Source organism: Emericellopsis atlantica (assembly GCF_019669845.1).
Source record: "Emericellopsis atlantica unplaced genomic scaffold F5Z01scaffold_8, whole genome shotgun sequence".
NCBI lineage: Eukaryota > Fungi > Ascomycota > Sordariomycetes > Hypocreales > Bionectriaceae > Emericellopsis > Emericellopsis atlantica.
In genome coordinates, this window is record NW_025764710.1 from 732,040 (window position 1) to 749,172 (window position 17,133).

Here is a 17,133-nt window from a genome sequence, read left to right on the forward strand (position 1 = left end):
TGGCGGCTGCCTGCGAGGTGCTGATGAATTTGTCTTGCGTCCCCGAATCCTGCGGTGCTCGGTGGTGCCGCCTTCCGCTGCGCTCTGCCAGCATGTGGACCTTTGTTCAGACGAGGTTGCCTGGATATGAGTCTTGTTGGTGGGGGGTTGAGCCTTGGCCTTTGTTGAAGATTTGCAACGTCTCGCCAATACAGTCCGCTTGTGTTGACATCGAGTATTACGTGTGCATGACTGGCGTCATTTTTGATCGCCGACTTGACGGAACGGGTACGGGAAAGGCGGGAGCTGGGTGTCTCCTAGATAATGGTAGACAGTCAGTATTTCCTGGAGTTGTGAGCGATTCTTGAGTAAGATCTGGAAATGCAGAAGCGTCCTGGCTTCAGAATTGCAGGTCTACCCAAGCGTGGTCGGCTGCCTCCTTCCGGGAGAGAACAAAGAAGCAGCGGTGTCTCCTCTGATGGGTAGCGTGGTCGTGCGTATGGATGTGGGACAAGTTATTAGCGGCGACCTTGCGCGCACGCGCAGAACTTTTCTCTTCATCTGACAGGGATGCGATGCAGATTCGTGCCAATGCCGCTGGGATGGTTGACGTTCAACACATCAAGGCCGACATGTTTCCGCTCGATTGTTTGTAGCGAGTGATGGACGCTCGCTGGGACGGGGCTTGAATGGCTGATAGGCCGAGAGGCCTAGACCGTCGAGTAGACACTAGACTGGTTGATTGTGGCAGGTTATCGTGTGACTACAATTCACGAGTCGGGGTCCCGCGGGAGCTGGCTGATGAGGGGCGGAAGAATGAGCTTCTGGCAAGGAGCGACGTCGGGCCCCGGGGGAACTTCTTGGTGGGAGAGTTTTGCATGGCGCTGCTGCACCTTTGTGCAAGGAAGCCCGCATTGGTGCATTGGCGGAGAATGAGACAGACAACCCCTCCTCGGGATTCTCGGTCGTTGGGTCGGGGTCGGTCGAGGTCAAGTTCGTGGTTCGCATCGCGACGTCAACGGCACAAGCTGTTGGCAACATAGCCGGACATATTGGAATGATGGAACTGATTTGAAACACCATGTCGGAATGCGGGGATGACGTATAAAGTGAATTGCGGCTCAAAGTTCAAACTACCATTGTGCCATCATCCCCGGAAATGTCGTGCTCTTGGGGAGGCTGGAGCTATGGCACCATCTCCACAATCGAGCACGACATTTGGCTTGCGTGACGAGCTGGCGTCAGAGTCACTAGACGAAATTGGTCAGTGAGAATCGTGTGCGTACTGTTTTCATTGCGCTCTTGGATATCTCGTGAACGCTTGCCTGGTCAGGATAGCATGTTGCATTGTGGGAGGGCCCCCTTCTGCGACAAAGCGCTCTCATCGCCGTGCATCTTGCCAAGATATCTGCACTGAGACGCCAGCCAGTCAGCAGCAAGCTGGGAGAAAAAAAGTTTCGTGCCCGCATCCGCACGAGGTTTCTGGAGACGGCGTGGCGGAGGCGGGCATGGTGGGGGAGGGCAGGGCGTACGTAGCGGCGTGGCCTAGGTGACGGCGACCCTCCCACCCTTTTCTTTGGGCAGAGCTCATGGACGGATTGGGACCGCGACGACGTCAGAGTGGACGGGATTTGTCTCTGGTCTGCTCGTAGTGTAAGTTTATGTTTGTTGGCTGGCTGTTGAAGACGTGATCGCTGCGTCTTGAATCAGATTTGCAGTCGGGGAAAGATCAAAGTCATGATTGTAGGGATGTGTGATCGATTAATGCTAGCGTGGATGAGCGCGCAGTTGCCAGCGTGATAACGGCCCAGACGGAATATTGGCTGCTCTCACCCAGAGATGAGCCTATACAGTGCAATGAGAGCCTCAAGCGGCACTGTATAGCTAGTTATCCGGCCCCTGCAGATCCTCTTCGGCTTGAGGGGCGTAGGAGTCCTGCGAGTGTAAGGGTTCATGGCCAATGAGCAGCGTGGCTGAGCCCAATTCAGTAGTCGGCCTGCAGTCCGCTCTGCTGCTCTCACACCGCCGCTTCGATACTCAAAAAATCTCATTCACGTCGAGCGACCACACGCGTGCGAGCACTGTGCTACTGTATAGAAGGCATCTGCGAATCTCTGACAAACCGCACTGCGCGAGGCAAGAGCGAGGAGCGCGGACAGAGCTGTTGCGCATCCTCGCTCTTGCCCCTCTTTCTCTACAGTAACGTCCCTTTGGCGAAACTGGAGGAACACTTGAGTCACAAGACGTGGATGGCAGAGGAGGAAAGAATGATCCGAGCTCTCGCACTCGCGCTACGACTGACACGTAAGTGAAAGTACCTGGTAGTACGTGTCGGTCAGTCAGCTGGCCAGCGCTGATAATTCCATCCTGCGCATCCATCCATCATCTCCCGAGTCCCAACCAACAAACACCGGTGACCTGCTGATCTATCGTCTGTCTCGACAATCATCGTGTCCGTAATCGCCGCTCTGACCGACTTTACGCATACATACGAAAGCACGAACGCACGCACACACGTACTTTGCCTTCGCGGCACATACAAGTATTGATCGGCAGCGTTCCAACATTTCCTTTCGCGCCCTTGGCTCGTGTGTTTCCACATTGCATTACCAGATCCACGACCCTCGGGTAGTTTCACGTTCCCCACGGCCTTATCTGCAACTCGAACTTTTGGCTCGAACCGCCTCGCCCGCCCGCTGGGCCGTCCTGCATGGCGGCGTCTTTCCTAGTCCCGTATCTGACAGACGTTCCACTCGAGACCCCTTGTTACATTGTCAGCTGTGAGGACTAGGCGTGACCGACAGCCGTTGTCTTGCCTCCACAGCCCAGTCTTTGTTGGACACGCACTCCAGCCCCTGGAGCGGCTGCCTACTAATAACTAGCTTCCCTCCTCATCTACCGGCCTTTGTCCCTCTCCTTCTTTCTACCATTCCATCCATCATATACCACACTGCACCCTCCACGACACGCTAGCTCTAGTCTCAGGATACGCTGCGGCGGCTAGCTTGTCCTTCTTGTAGACGGACACTCTCCCCTCCTCACCGCACCATCACCTTCATCGTCCATCTTTGCCTCGCCGAACATGGCTCCTGATCTCAACACCATGCCGCCCTCGGCAGTCCAAGTGCCCGTGTCCGGCCCTGGTGCTGCCACTGAGCCGCCCAATATCTTGTACATCATGGCCGATCAGCTTGCCGCGCCACAGCTTAAAATGTACAACCCCGAGTCTCAGATCAAGACGCCTCACCTTGACCGCCTGGCCGCTCAGTCGGTCCAGTTTGACTCGGCGTACTGTCCTTCTCCGCTCTGCGCTCCCTCGCGCATGAGCATGGTTTCGGGCTTGCTGCCCATGAAGATTGGTGCTTTCGACAATGCCTCGCAGATCAACTCGGAAATTCCCACCTACGCCCATTATTTGCGCTCCAAGGGTTATCACACAGCTTTGGCGGGAAAGATGCACTTTGTCGGAGATCAACTCCATGGCTACGAGCAGCGCCTGACATCGGACATTTACCCTGGTGACTTTGGGTGGGCTGTCAACTGGGACGAGCCTGATACTCGTCTGGAGTGGTATCACAACGCCAGCTCCATTCTGCAAGCTGGTCCTTGCGCTCGTAGCAACCAGCTCGACTACGATGAAGAGGTCATGTTCAAGAGCACCCAATACATTTGGGACCACGTGCGCGAGGGGCCCAACAAGCGACCCTTCTGCTTGACTGTATCCCTCACTCACCCGCACGACCCTTACACTATCACGAAAAAGTACTGGGACCGCTATGAAGATGTGGACCCGACCCTTCCCAAGGTCTGCATTCCAAAGGAGGAGCAGGACTCCCACAGCAAGCGCCTGCTCAAGGTCTGTGATCTCTGGGACCAAGATTTCACCGATGAACAGATCAAGCGTGCGAAGCGCGCCTACTATGGCTCCGTCAGCTACGTCGATGATAACATTGGCAAGCTGCTCGAGACTTTGGAGGACGCCGGTCTTGCCGACAACACTATTGTCATTTTCAGCGGCGACCACGGCGACATGCTGGGCGAGCGTGGCTTGTGGTACAAGATGAGCTACTTTGAGTCGTCGGTCCGCGTTCCCATGCTCATCTCCTATCCCAAGTGGTTCGCCCCTCACCGCGTGTCGCAGAACGTCTCAACTCTCGACATTCTGCCTACGCTTTGCGACCTGGTCAACACCAAGCCCTCGCCTTATCTCCCAATGGACGGCGTGAGCATGCTCCCCCATCTCAAGGGCGAGCAAGGCGGTGACACCGTGTTTGCCGAGTACACTGGTGAGGGCACTGTCCGCCCCCTGTTCATGATCCGCCGTGGCGACTGGAAGTTCATCACCTGCCCCGCGGATGACCCCCAGCTGTTCAACCTCAGGCGCGACCCCGAGGAGCTGGATAACCTGGCCCGGTTCCGCAAGATCCAACCGCAGACGCCAGAGCAGCAAGAGGCTAAGGAGATGTTTGAAAAATTCGAGGCCGAGGCAGCTGCCCGCTGGGACTATGACGCCATCACCGCGCAGGTCTTCCAGTCGCAGCGCAGTCGCCGTGTTGTCTGGGATGCTTTGAAGATTGGCCACTTTACCAGCTGGGACCACAACCCGGAAGATGACGGTCGTCAAAAGTACATTCGCTCGACTATTCCTCTCGACGACCTCGAGCGTCGCGCCCGCTTCCCTGCCGTTGATGTCCACGGGCACGAGGTGACCACCAAGAAGGTGGTCAACAGCACACGCGGTTGAAGGTGATGACGGACGGTCAAATTTGCCGATAACGAGAAGGATGGAACTGTGACCTGGCTATCATGTTGGGGTGCATTTGTTTGTGGATTTGCTGCATAGGGTTTGGTGTCCGGGGAGTTTTTGTTGTTCACTCCTCCATGATACCATTTTGATGATCTGTGACTTAGTATAGCCGGTTCACTTCTTGCTTAGCCGATAGCCTGTCAGCACCGCATTTCGAATTCAAAAGACCAGCATTTGCGATTAGCAAGGCGACTTTGTTGGGCAGCCCATCTCTGAATGGCTTGGGTGATGACCGGCGATGAAGAATACGTGCATCTGTAGTTTTCTTTTGCGAAGTTCATTGATTGCAATCATATTCCATTACCTTTGAAAGCACCCTTTATAATTATTGTGTAGTGGTGTCGATGCCCGGATCTTGAACAATACTTAATTGGCGACTCTCAAGGTTCCCCCAATTCGTACCTGCCCCACACATGACCTGCCACTCCAACCAAGCTCTCCATACCTGTACCTTTCTTCACCTTGAACTTGTAGCTTCTCAATGCCCAAGCACCACACAAGTCAAAGCACAATCTGGGGTCGAGCGACACGGAACAGGGTCTCGCTGCATTTCTGAGCTTCGAAGGACCGTCCTTGTGTCCACCATCCACACACCCGCGCCCGCATCGTCGAGCAAACCCGAGCGCATCGCGCGCGCGCACGCCTCGCCCACAATGGCAGCCCTCATGCTGGATGATGACGAGTTCAAGTCTCTCGAATCGATCGTGGCGCGCCTCAACCAGCTCAACGCCAGCATACAATCGTTACGCGCCGACATTTTCAACGCCCACCCCCTCCCCCCGCCGGCCTCGTTCCAAGCCTCGTCGCAGATCATCCAGAAGAATCTGCAGTCGCTCCTCGACACCATCAACGACAATGCGGTCCTCTTGGACACCATGGCGATACACCCGAGCACCAACTACCCGGGCCGAACACAGGAGGGGCTGCTGATGAACCTGCTCCGCAAGAAGCTGGAACCGCAGATGGAGGAGCTCGTCGACAAGGGACGGACGATGAGCGACGAGGCCACCAAGGAGGGCATGGACAAGATGATGGAGGTCTGGTCCGGCGTGCGCGAGTGGATGGCGGAGCGGGTGCGCGAGTACGTGACCGAGGAGGCGGGCGACTTTTACACGAGGGAGGAGCGAGACGAGATTGGCGTGGAGAATGTGCGGACGGGGCTGAAGAGGGATCTCTACGAGGAGGAAGACGAGGAGGAGGAGGACGAGGAGATGGAGGGGGCCGAGTCGAAGCCGCCGAAAGCAGAAGCGCCCAAGGAAGAGGAAAAGGTCGTCACGAGGGGCCCCGAGCCCGAGACGCTGCTGTGGTTCATGGCGCGAGGCGACTTTATGGTACCACCGAACGTGGAGTATGAGCGCAAGGTGGGAGCGTACAGGGGACTTCAAGGGGTGAATATTCCGCAGCAGACATTGCAGCAGCAGGCACAGGCACAGGAGCAACAAGCACAAGCACAGGAGCAGCAGCATGAGCAGCAGCCGATGGGTCAACCAGGCCAGCCTTGAATGAATAGGCGAGGCAGCCTTGAGAGAGGTCGCTCAAAGACAGCTGAAGAGCGGTGGGTGTCATGAGATTCATCAGGCGTGGCGTTTGGCATTTCCAGGTACGAGGCGTGATACCTACTTACTTACCCACGGACGGGCATGGTTGGGAGTTTAAGAGCAACGCGGGACGAAGGCGAGGCCACGCACGTCATTCGCGGTCAAGACTTGGATTATTAATTGGACAACTGGCTCTCTCACTACTTGCGCAAAGCGATGGTCAATCAGGACACGGACAACTTTCTCTGTGCCCAGTCTGCTGCTACATATCTCAGTCACCAGTCAAGCAACCCCACAGGCCCCCACCCCGCATCGCATCGCATCGCGTGTGACACCTCCGGTCAGTCATCGGAGATTCACGATCATCTCATGCGAAGACCGGAGCCTCTAACAAGTTCACGCCAACGGACGCAGACACCAGGGAATTTTTATTGAAACTTCAAAGTCTGCCATCGCAATGGAGGCGCGCTGTCAATGCAGCGCTGTGCGCTTCACCACACCCCTTCCACAGCCGTTGGCGCTCTACATCTGTCACTGCTCGAGCTGTCGTCGGCAGACGAGCAGTGCATTCGGGGCGTCGGCCATCTTCCCCCGATTCAAGCTGCCAGACGTTGAGCTGCTCAGCTGCTACGCGTAAGATGCCCACAGGCCGAACGAATGCGACGCAACTGACAAGTCGCAGGAGACCTGTCGCCTCAGGGCACACGTTGTACTGGTGAGCGAACCCGCACTGACCAAAGTGAAGGGATGGCGATGCTAACGAAGTAGCTACTTTTGTCGCAATTGCGGGACTCGTCTCTTCCACACCACTCCGGTGAGCAGACTACCCATGAGGTCTGGCTCCAGTATACTAATAAATATTCTCCAGACCAAGAACGTCGTTTCCATCAAAGGCGGCTGCATCTCCGGCCTGGACTGGTCGAAAGCAATCCACATCTGGACGAACCAGGCCATGGTGCCCATCCCCGAGGACGCAGAGTCGTACCCAGAGGAGGCGCCCCCCTCGGACCTCTCCTCGCGGCAGTCGTCGTCGTCGTCGGCTGGCTCGTGGAACGGCAACGGCAACACAATCGACATGCTGGACCAGCCTGGGCTTCTGACAGGGAGCGGCGACTGTGACGTGACGGCCCAGACGGCGGACGCGCTCGGGACGGTGGAGGACTGGAAAGCCGTGCACGGCAGAGAGGGCATCCGGGGCGGCTGTGAGCTAAGCGGTTGAGAGCCTCAGGTAAAGCAGTTTTGGGTGAGAAACCTCAATCACGGACCCGGTGCTCGCTCACGCAGCATAACGCTGCCACGCAATGCATCCACAGGTCTCGACCACCTTGGGAGGACATTGGCGATACGCCGCCGGCCCAAGGAAGAAACAGTGAGGCCACACATAGGTAATATGGCAAGAAACATTCGTACCACTTCTTTCCACTGCCATGGCGAGCTCGCACTGCCGCGCGACTTGGCACTCCGGCAGAGTCGCAGCACCGTTTCATATCGCGACAAGCCTCGTTTGAGCCCCTCGGGAGACGACAAGGACTTCCATGAGCGCGTCTGGATTAACGTACAAGAGAGACTCAAAATTCTCCCGTTCCGCCATCTGGTCTTGCCACTCATGTGTTCTGTGCAGTCATTTCGCTTCCACGCTTAATAATTTGTCCTTCGTTCAATTCTTGGCGCTGGTCGCCCTCTCACTCATTGCACTACTTACTACTGGATTCTAGCTGGCCTCGCACCTCATTATCTTTTTTTACGCAATTACCGGCATTTCAGAAGCTTCCTGATATTGAAGAAAGAATTCTCGGAACTATGCGTCTTCAAGTGTGCCACATGCTGCTTGCGGCCTTGCATCTCACCCATGCCGCCGTCTTCCCCCGCGTGAACCTGGCCAACCGCCGCGCTCTTCTGCCAAACGACCATGACGCGCGGGCTGTCGCGGACGGAAGCAACCCAATGATCATCAGGGAGACGGTCACCATCCGAGAGGGATGCACAGCGACGGTGGAGAAGCGACAGGATGACAGCGGCATTCCCGCCGATGCTTTTGAGGGGTGAGTCGAGGCTGTGTCTCGCCGAGTGCATCAGTAGCAGCTGACATGGACTATCTTAGGCTTCGCGTGTCATTCGTCACCGAGACCGTGACCGCGTCCCAGACCCAGGAGCGTGCGACGGAGACTGTGACGGTCAAGGGCGACACCGTCACGGAAACCAAGGAAGCAGTCACTGTGACACACGTAGGGGAGTCGGCTCAGACCGCTGAGCCTGCTGAACCCGCTGCGCCTGCTGAACCCGCTGCGCCTGCGGAGCAGTCACCCGTCGTGAGCAAGGTGAGTTCTTCTTCCTTGAGATTTCTGGGGTCTAAACAGGTACTAACGACGGCAGGGCGCAACAATCACCGCGCCAGGGTGCCTCGAGACCCCAGCGGCTGGTGAACCAGCGAGCTCCCAGACACCCGCGAGTCCCGGGGGCGCGTCGGATGCTGTTGAAGGAGGGGATAAGGGCATTGTGATTGTGCCGCTTGACGAGTCAAACGTGTCGAGGACGACGTTGACGTTTGATCCTCTCGCCACGTCCGAACCTGGTGCGAGTCTCGAGGCTAGCACGGGTCTCGAAGCTGGTACGAGTCTTGGTCGCCGACGTTAAAAACCGCCGGTCCGCTGACCGACCGACACAGGTGAACCTCCCGCTTCCGAGTTGCCTCTATCAACGTCAGTGTCTGAAGAAGGGGGAGGGGCACCTCCTGTCACAGTGGTCCCGGCGCCGGCGGCCCCTGAGTCCACCCCCGAATCAACAACCCTTGCTTCCACCACTGAGCCAACAACCATTGCGTCCACCACTGAGCCAACAACACTTGCGTCCACCACTGAGCCAACAACACTTGCGTCCACCACTGAGCCAACAACACTTGCGTCCACCACTGAGTCAGAGACTATCGTGGAGACGGAGGCGCCCGTCGCAAGTGAACCCCCCACGGCTGAGAAGCCTGCAGAGAGCGGATCGTCGGGTGGCATGTCGGGTGGAGGGAATGAACAGGAGCAGGACCAAAGTGACGGCGGCAGCAACAACCTGCCTGACCCGTCGGCCCCGGCTGACGAGGCAAACCAGGGAGAAGAAGTCCAGCTGCCCCCCATCGACCTCTCGACATTCAGTCTGGAGAGTCAGCTCGACCTGGGTGGGTTGGTTCGGCGGACGGCGGCTCCAGAACCAAGTCAGACGTAGCGGAGGGATGGATGTTAGATAAATAGACAAGAATACCCCCATCATTTCGTTTTGACGGTACCTTTTCCCACAACCTCAATAGTTTCCCTGCCATAACGCCGCATTCCAAGTCTAGGGGTATCATCATGATGCCTCGTCATCGTGCCGACCAGAACCAGTCAAGCTCTTCATTTCGGTGCCTCTCTTGACACAACCTTCATCTTCTTATTCTTCTTGTCCGCATTGCCAGCCTCCTTGTCGCCCTTCCTCTTCTGCTTCGGTTCCTGTTTTGCTGCTGCTGCTGGTTGCACCTCATCGGGACCCTTGTCGGCGACCTGGACAATGTCGACGACGCCGCGGAACCCAGTCCTCTTCATAGCCTCGTTCACAACCACGCTGCGCGGCACGCTGCCCAGGCCTTCCATGCCCTTCTCACTGCCCAGACCCCACACGCTGAGTAGGTTCACGACGTCGGCCGGGGCTCGGAGCATGAGCGCGCTCCGTGCTTCGCTGGCCAGCATGATGCCCCGCCCGCGGGTGGCGCGGATGAGCTGCGTCGCGTTGCTGATGAAGAGCGCCCGGCCGCGCGCATCCGCCTGGAGCGCCTGGGCATACGCAATCTCAAACCGCACGCCGCGGTTGACGGCCATCATGCATGGCTTGATGCGGAAATAAAAGGGGTGGTGCTGGGTCAGGTCGAGCGAGATTATGGACACGTCCAAGCTAAGGCATGCCTTGGAGAAGGCCTCGTCGCTCGTGGGGCGGACGGCGATGATGTCAAAGATCTTGATGAGGTTGGCGAGGTGGATGTGCTGCGTCGCGGCGTCGGAGAAGTGGATGGTAGCGCGGTGGAGGATGTTGGGAATCGCTTTGCCGTCGAACGAGGGGAGCTGGGCAAAGGGTGAGTCGACCTTGGTGGAGGGGACGGTCGTGTAGATGTGGTTGAGCGCGACGGTGTGGTAGCCGAGGGTGGAGGCGAGGGTCAGCGTCGACGACAGGGCGGCCTCTGACGTGGAAGCGGAGTACGGGATATTGAGGTCGTAGAGCATCGTGGCGGTCGCGGACCCATTGGGTCGAGAGAAGGTGGTGCCTGAGGCTGGTGGTGATGGACGACTGTCAGATCAGTTCGACTGGAGCTGGAGGAAAATGTTCAAGAAGCACAGTGTGAATAGAAAACACTGTGTGTTCCAGCGCCAATCTTACAGTGCGCAGAGATGACGCACTGGTGGATCCTCGACTTTTAAGCATCGACGCTGGCGTGGGGCTGAGTGCGTCGAGCTAAGCCACATTCGTCCTCGTCGCCTCCAAGATTCAAGGATCGCGAACGGCCGATGATGCGTCAACATGAACTGTACATATCGTTACTATTGCCTGATCTCCTCCTTCTCTACTACTGCTTTTCTCTTCTTCTCAATATCCTCTGCCTAAACACACAATCTCACGACGACAGCCGCCTCCTGACAGCGCGACAGCTCGACAGCAAGCAACACTTTGAGCACCTAGCAAGCAACGCGCGGCCGAACCACCCAGTACCTCACAGCACATAAACGACCTGCTCGGCACAGCACTCGCCCATCATGTTCTTCTTCTTCGTCTGCGGAGAAAAGACCATCCGTAGCAAGCTCCCCGGCTACGAAGGCGTCGTCTGCCAATGCCACAACTGCGGCAACATGTCAGGACGCGTCCTCAAGCGCCGGCCCTTCTTCACCTTTTGCTTCGTCGTAAGTCCCCCAAAACGCCCGCACCTACACGTACATACACGATGCTGATTGCCCCCCGCTCATAGCCTATCATTCCATTCTCCATCTCCGGATACAAGGACATCTCCTGCCACATCTGCAACTACAACCAGCCCCTCGAGCAGCGACCGGACGTACAAGCCATGGCGAATGGCGGTGCGGGCGCCGGTCCCCAGCGCGGGCCCGATCCCAGGTCCCAGCAGGGACACTTCAACCCGCAGCAGCAACAGTACCAGGGACAGGGTCCGCCACCGGGACCCCAAGGTTGGGGGAAGCAAGGGCCGCCTCCTCCTCAGGGAGGCCATCACTACGGCTAACGAAGAGAAGCCGTGAGAGGGCATATTGGCGTTGAGGCAGTGCTGTAACGACAACGGCGTAATGACTGGGGGCGTGGGATGGGACGGCTACGGCGTAAATGGGCTTTTCGAGATTGAACTGGTCAGGACGGTGGTGCTCTGATCTGGACGTTGTGAGCGGGGCGTGTTGGTATGTGTGTTATGCTCTTGATATACCCGTTCTTCCTGGCCTTTTGTTAATCAGGCTTCAATCCATGCTTTATCTCGTTGCAACTTGGTTCTTGTACATGCTCGTCTGGCGTGCATCATTCCCCTGGGTTTAGGGACTTGGGGCTCTTCGTTTCCCCCGGTGCACCGCCTGATATGGGCAGCGACACCTTCAACATCTCAAGGTAAGAGAGGGTATCTTTATTGCTCTGTGCATACGCAATGCTATCATCCAAATCAAGCGCCCGAGGGCCCCGAATGATCCTGCCCGCTCATCTTCAGACTCTCCTCCATGGCTCTCCTCAGATCTTCGTCGTCCACATCATCATCCTCCGCTCTGTCCTTGCCTTTGGCTTGTTGCTGATTCCTATATTCCTCCTCCGCAAGACTCTGCTTCTTGATGTACTCTAGGACAATGTCTTCTTCCGTGCGTTGGCTCTGTTGCTTCTCGGCATCGGCCTTGGAAGCTTCCAGGGCTTGCCGGAGCTCGGCATCGTCTGGCGAAAAGTCCGAAGCAGGAGTGTCCCTGGACGCGGCGATGGCCCGCTTCAAGTCTTCATCCTGATCATCCATGACGCCAGATTGCTGTCCATTACTGGAGTGCATGACAGGGGTTGAGTCCAGTTCGGCTGCCCCCATGTCCGGGGGGGTGTAGCCCGGAAGGGCGTGACTCGCCATGCTGTCTCTGATGGTTTGCTCAATGAGATCTTGATACTCCTCATCCGTGATCTGGAACGCTTCGTCCTGGAAGATGGAAGGGTCCTTCTCCAGCTTCTCCGACTTGCGGGGCACCGGATCGGGCAACGCGCCTTGCTGCCGCACGGCCAGCACGCTCTCGCGGATGGCCGCCTCGATGGCGGCATCCTCTTCGGCATTGCCCCGGGATGTCTCCTTGACCGATGCCTGGATAGCCCTCTCGAACTCTGCATCTTCAGGAATTGGTGCCATCCCGGACGCGCCACTGCTTCCGAGCGTGGCAGTGGCGTCACTCGATACCCCTTTTCCTGATGGGCCCCGAGAGAAGAGTCGTTGCTTCTCGCTACGCAATCGCTCGTCAAACGTCGACCGTCGTGAATTGAGCCAGGACGCACGGGAGGAGGCCTCGGGGTGTCCGTCGGCAGCATTCTCGGCGTCGGGGCTCGTCTTGCCTCGTTTTTGAAGGCGCTCGAAACGCTTCAGGTCTTTTTCGAAGGACCCGCTCTTCCACCGACTGACCACGTCCTGGCGCTCTTCGGCAGATGCAGTCCTCAAGTCGCGTTGCCCTTGGAGCACTCGTGAGATCAAGATGTGGTTGTGGTTGCTGCGGGCGAATAATTTGGTGATCTGAGCGTGGACACCTTTCATCGTGTACGCCGGTATTCCCCAGGCGCCTGTGATACAGCTTGTCAGTTGCGTCCGCACCAGAAACGAGACCAGACTTACCGGCAGCAGGTTTGGTTATTATACCGCCAATGCCCTTCCCAAATCCTTTGACGAAACCGCCCATGCCCTCCTTCTCCGCGCCTTTCAGGGGTTGGGTCACTAACCCCGAGATGCCGTCAAACAGGCCATAGCCAAATTCTTTCCCAGCAACCTTGAGGCCGCTGCTGATGTCCGTCACCTTCTCCACCGGTCTCACGGTATCATCGTTGTACAGAGTCGGTACATTGCGGAACCCTTTCGCCAGCCCGAGGCAGAAGTTCATGGGTGACTTGACGCCCGTGCCCACAATTTTGCCAACACTTTTGCCTGCGCCAACCGCAGCATTCAGACTGAACTCGCCTACAGGTGATGAGGACCGTCGCTCGTTGAACGCCTGGTTCAGCTGCGATCCCGAGGCCCTCGATGTTGTTGACGGACGAGCCGCGCTTGTAGCTGTAGTGTCGCTCGAAGCGGTGTAGGTCGATGCAGCATCTCCGACGGAAGAGCTGGGACCGGCGGTCGAGGACTGGGTGGTCTTGTCGGAGTCGATCAGGCCCAACTCAGACCTGGATTCGGCAGTGAAAGGGGTATCGTTAGCCTCATTAGTCCGAGGCCTGCTTCCAGCTTCCGATGGAGGTGTCTGAGGTTCGGTAGTCTCCTCACTCTTCTTTGGACTTGATTTGGACCTGCTTTTAAGCATCTCTCGTGGCATGTCCGCAATCGCCATGCCGATGCCCGTCGCATCCATCACAAGCGAGCTGGCAGCTGCGGATATGGGATCCGGAGGTTGCGCCTCCGTGTTGTAGTCTTTCGGCTGATACCTGGATTGGTCAGCCTTGGACTTCGTGTCGTCGGGGGTAATCGAGAGGGAAACTTACAGTTTCAGGTCCTCGTATTTGATGAGACCTTCTTCGAAGAGCGCCGCGGCTGCCAGTGCACTCAGACGCACTTTACTTCTCCTTACGCGCCACACGGCTGTCCTACTGGGAGCAATCGAACACCGCATATCGTCAATATCCAGATGACTGTGGAAGCTTTGTCCGCCAACGTCAGTGCCCTTTTCCTCCCTGATCTTTTCGCCATATGTCTCGGCTTGCTGGACGGTCTCAGCCTTCAGGCAGAACTGGATAGCTTCGGCCAGCTTCTCGGCCGTCAGCTGCTTGTAGGGGATGGGATCCGGGCCAGCATTAGCGCGGGCAATCATGGCGCCCCAGAAAGGCTGGTCGCCAAAGAACGGGACCACAAGCGTGGGTTTTCCAGCCTTGATACCCGCGGCAGTCGTCCCGGCGCCGCCATGATGCACGACGGCCGACACCTTCTGGAAGAGCCAATCGTGTGGGACGTTACCCAGCATGAAGACACCATCCGGAATACCAAGGTCATCGGCCCCAAGCCCACCCCAGCCTTTCGATACAAGAGCGCGTACGCCACTGGCCTTAACTGCATCGAAGATCATTGTCGTCATGGCATCAGGATCGTCGACGACAATGGAGCCAAAGCCTATGTAGACCGGGGGCGGCCCTGCATCGAGGAAGGCCTGAAGGTCCGGATCCGGGTTATAGGAAGTGGCGAGGTCGAGAAAGAAGAAACCCGAAATGTCAATGTGATTGCCCCAATCATTGGGCTTCGAGATGAGAGCAGGAGACCTGAAAGAAAGGGGTCAGCGAAACTCCTGCCGACACACAGGGGCTGCCCAACTTACCAACAGTAGGTGTACGGCACCTTGAGCCTGTTCAGCAGCCCGGGCGCCCAAATTAAAGACAATGGCTCCAAGTCGAGTACTTTTTCTCGGAACCGATTGATGACATCTCCCAGACCTTGCCAAGTCATCATCTCGACCAGAGTGTACGACAAGTACCGAGTTAAGACATCATCGGCATTTGACGCCTGAATGTCAGCAAGCGGATGGGGGAATGCCCTCGTAGGAGTCCACGGCATACTTGAGAATTGTCAGCTGCGTCAGCTGCATGTTCCATAATTCGGGGCCTTGTGGTCTACTCACGTGAACATCATATGTAGAGGGATGCCTAGCTTCTCTGCAACGTGGATATGCGCAAAACTCGGCGGGTTGGCAATGATGGCATCTGCCACGAAAGCGTCCCGGCCATCATCATGTGGTATACCTGCCGACAGGTCCAGGCTCTCATTTGTCGGCGGCGGCGCGGGACCGAGGCCGTCACCACCCTCAATGCAGGACCTCCAGCACCCGACGAGCATTTCCGAGATACCTTTGCGTCGCTTCGTCACCTCGCCGCTCTTGATGGCATCGAAGCCGGGCATGAGCCCGGGGTGTTTGACCATGAACGCCATGAGCTCGGCGGGGTCGCCTCCAATGCTGAAGAACTCGAGGCTGTTTTGCTCGACGAAGGATTGGAACGTGGGATGGGTCGCGATTCGGACGCGGTGACCGTAAGTCTCCTTGAGCACCTTTCCAAGCGCCACAAAGGGCTGCACATCGCCACGAGATCCGACAATCTGAATGACCACATTGAGCTTGGGCGGCGGCTTCTGTCCAGGTTGCCCACCTAAGCTAGGGGGTATGTACGCTGGAGGGAGTGTAGTGGGGGCGCCTGTGCTGACTTGGTTCTCGATGGCCGGAGCGAGAAGGTCGGCAAGCTTTCGGTTCCTCGTGTTGATGTTGATGCTCACACGACCGGCGTCTGAGGCACGTTAGTCGAGTCCGATTCACGATCAAGGGGTGGTTCTCACCTGTCACGGCCGCCCCCGCCTCGAAGCCTGGTTGTGAGAAGTGCATCTGGTTTCTCTCATCGCCGTATGCAGGAGGCGCCTCCGTCGGCTGGCCTGGAGAATCGTCCAGCTCGGGGACCAGGAAGCCATCTGGCACCACTTGTGCGACGCTTGGTCCAGATCGGGCAGGATTTGTTTGTGTATTTGATCTTGTGGAAGATGTCGCTTCATCTTTGGACCCTGGTGACATGATGATCTGATATGCCACTGTCTAGCTCCTGGTGTTTCTGGAATCCAAAGGAAGCTTGCCTTCGTTGGTGCGAAGAGCAAGCTGTATATGTAGATATTTCGATCACTGCAAATTAGTATTGTACAACGGGCAACGGCATGTGAAAATTGACGCCGGTCCCGATATTCGTAGTTGCCGCTGGCGTGGCTGCTCAGCCTCACTGAGCTACTTGGCCCAACGTGTCGCACCCGGGAAGCTTGATGCACCGTGCGTCCGGGCTGATCGTCGTGAGGACAGCCTGCGAATACCGGCGGTGTTTCAAGTGTTATTGACAAGAAACGACAATGATATTTGAAGTCCCAGGCACCCAGGCAGCCTGTGAGTCTCTGCGCGCGTATGCGTGTATGGGGTGGTGGTGATCGCGGTGGTGGGGTAGGCCTTGTTGAGAGAGGAATTGAACGAAGCGAAGAATCACACCAGGGTCGACGCCGATGTCTGACAACGAGTTTGATCTGGTTGATGCTGTACAAAGACCAAAAGGAGACAGCAGGTCAATTACCTAGATACAGAATGTGACTTTGCCTGCCCTGTGGTTTATCGCAGGTTAAATGTGTCGGAGCGAGAGTCAGTCTTCATGAGTGAAAGGCGGGGTGGAGATTGGGGACTGGAGACAAGGGAAAGTACGATGATGATGGTGTACCTTCTTCGCCTCCAAAGCATCCAACATTCAGGTTTTGGGGACGATCGTCATCAGATCCCCTGAATCCGCGCCGCATTGAATCCAGTCATTTAGGGTGTTGGTTCTGTGCCATTGCATCATTGTTTGGTGCGCTCTACGGATACCGGTGCCACAAGGCTGCCTTTTTAGAATGCACAGCCTCGCGACAGCTTCTACCTAAAATACGGTATCCCTAGTCTCATAGATCTATGCCAAGGATTATCACGGCTATGTTACTATGTACGCATGTCGCTTGCGCGGCTGCGCCTTTTGCATTGACCCTGGTCGGAGAATCCGCGTATGCGAAGCATTTCCGACTGATGCGAGAGCATTGCTCGCTAT

The 17,133-nt window shown here is 56.9% G+C and overlaps 7 protein-coding genes across 7 annotated transcripts; 4 read left to right on the forward strand and 3 right to left on the reverse strand.

Annotated features, from left to right (window-relative positions):
- Positions 1-527: 527 nt before the first annotated feature.
- On the reverse strand, positions 528-1,145 carry F5Z01DRAFT_538711 (uncharacterized protein). Its single transcript, XM_046260517.1, has one exon. It carries the CDS (start codon positions 1,060-1,062, stop codon positions 709-711), a length of 354 nt encoding a protein of 117 aa, XP_046120027.1. The 5' UTR covers positions 1,063-1,145; the 3' UTR covers positions 528-708.
- Positions 1,146-3,061: 1,916 nt separating this feature from the next.
- On the forward strand, positions 3,062-6,288 carry F5Z01DRAFT_619213 (sulfatase; the record flags this gene model as incomplete). The annotated part of the gene is made up of 2 exons (XM_046261077.1): positions 3,062-4,718; positions 5,261-6,288. 2 exons carry the CDS (start codon positions 3,062-3,064, stop codon positions 6,286-6,288), a joined length of 2,685 nt encoding a protein of 894 aa, XP_046120028.1.
- Positions 6,289-6,535: 247 nt separating this feature from the next.
- On the forward strand, positions 6,536-7,562 carry F5Z01DRAFT_538782 (Mss4-like protein). The gene is made up of 4 exons (XM_046260518.1): positions 6,536-6,957; positions 7,007-7,039; positions 7,093-7,138; positions 7,193-7,562. Exons 1-4 carry the CDS (start codon positions 6,782-6,784, stop codon positions 7,541-7,543), a joined length of 606 nt encoding a protein of 201 aa, XP_046120029.1. The 5' UTR covers positions 6,536-6,781; the 3' UTR covers positions 7,544-7,562.
- A 562-nt stretch (positions 7,563-8,124) lies between these two features.
- F5Z01DRAFT_672745 (uncharacterized protein) lies at positions 8,125-9,534 on the forward strand (the record flags this gene model as incomplete). The annotated part of the gene is made up of 4 exons (XM_046264849.1): positions 8,125-8,366; positions 8,426-8,642; positions 8,698-8,932; positions 8,990-9,534. 4 exons carry the CDS (start codon positions 8,125-8,127, stop codon positions 9,532-9,534), a joined length of 1,239 nt encoding a protein of 412 aa, XP_046120030.1.
- Positions 9,535-9,573: 39 nt separating this feature from the next.
- On the reverse strand, positions 9,574-10,683 carry F5Z01DRAFT_538823 (RNase P subunit p30-domain-containing protein). The gene has a single exon (XM_046260519.1). The coding sequence runs from the start codon at positions 10,560-10,562 to the stop codon at positions 9,702-9,704; it is 861 nt and encodes a 286-aa protein (XP_046120031.1). The 5' UTR covers positions 10,563-10,683; the 3' UTR covers positions 9,574-9,701.
- A 122-nt stretch (positions 10,684-10,805) lies between these two features.
- On the forward strand, positions 10,806-11,879 carry F5Z01DRAFT_651090 (uncharacterized protein). Its single transcript, XM_046263205.1, has 2 exons — positions 10,806-11,234; positions 11,300-11,879. The coding sequence occupies exons 1-2, from the start codon at positions 11,091-11,093 to the stop codon at positions 11,567-11,569; spliced, it is 414 nt and encodes a 137-aa protein (XP_046120032.1). The 5' UTR covers positions 10,806-11,090; the 3' UTR covers positions 11,570-11,879.
- A 113-nt stretch (positions 11,880-11,992) lies between these two features.
- Positions 11,993-16,094, reverse strand: F5Z01DRAFT_619467 (uncharacterized protein; the record flags this gene model as incomplete). The annotated part of the gene is made up of 6 exons (XM_046261091.1): positions 11,993-13,125; positions 13,178-13,977; positions 14,035-14,802; positions 14,859-15,095; positions 15,159-15,816; positions 15,866-16,094. 6 exons carry the CDS (start codon positions 16,092-16,094, stop codon positions 11,993-11,995), a joined length of 3,825 nt encoding a protein of 1,274 aa, XP_046120033.1.
- Positions 16,095-17,133: the final 1,039 nt, after the last annotated feature.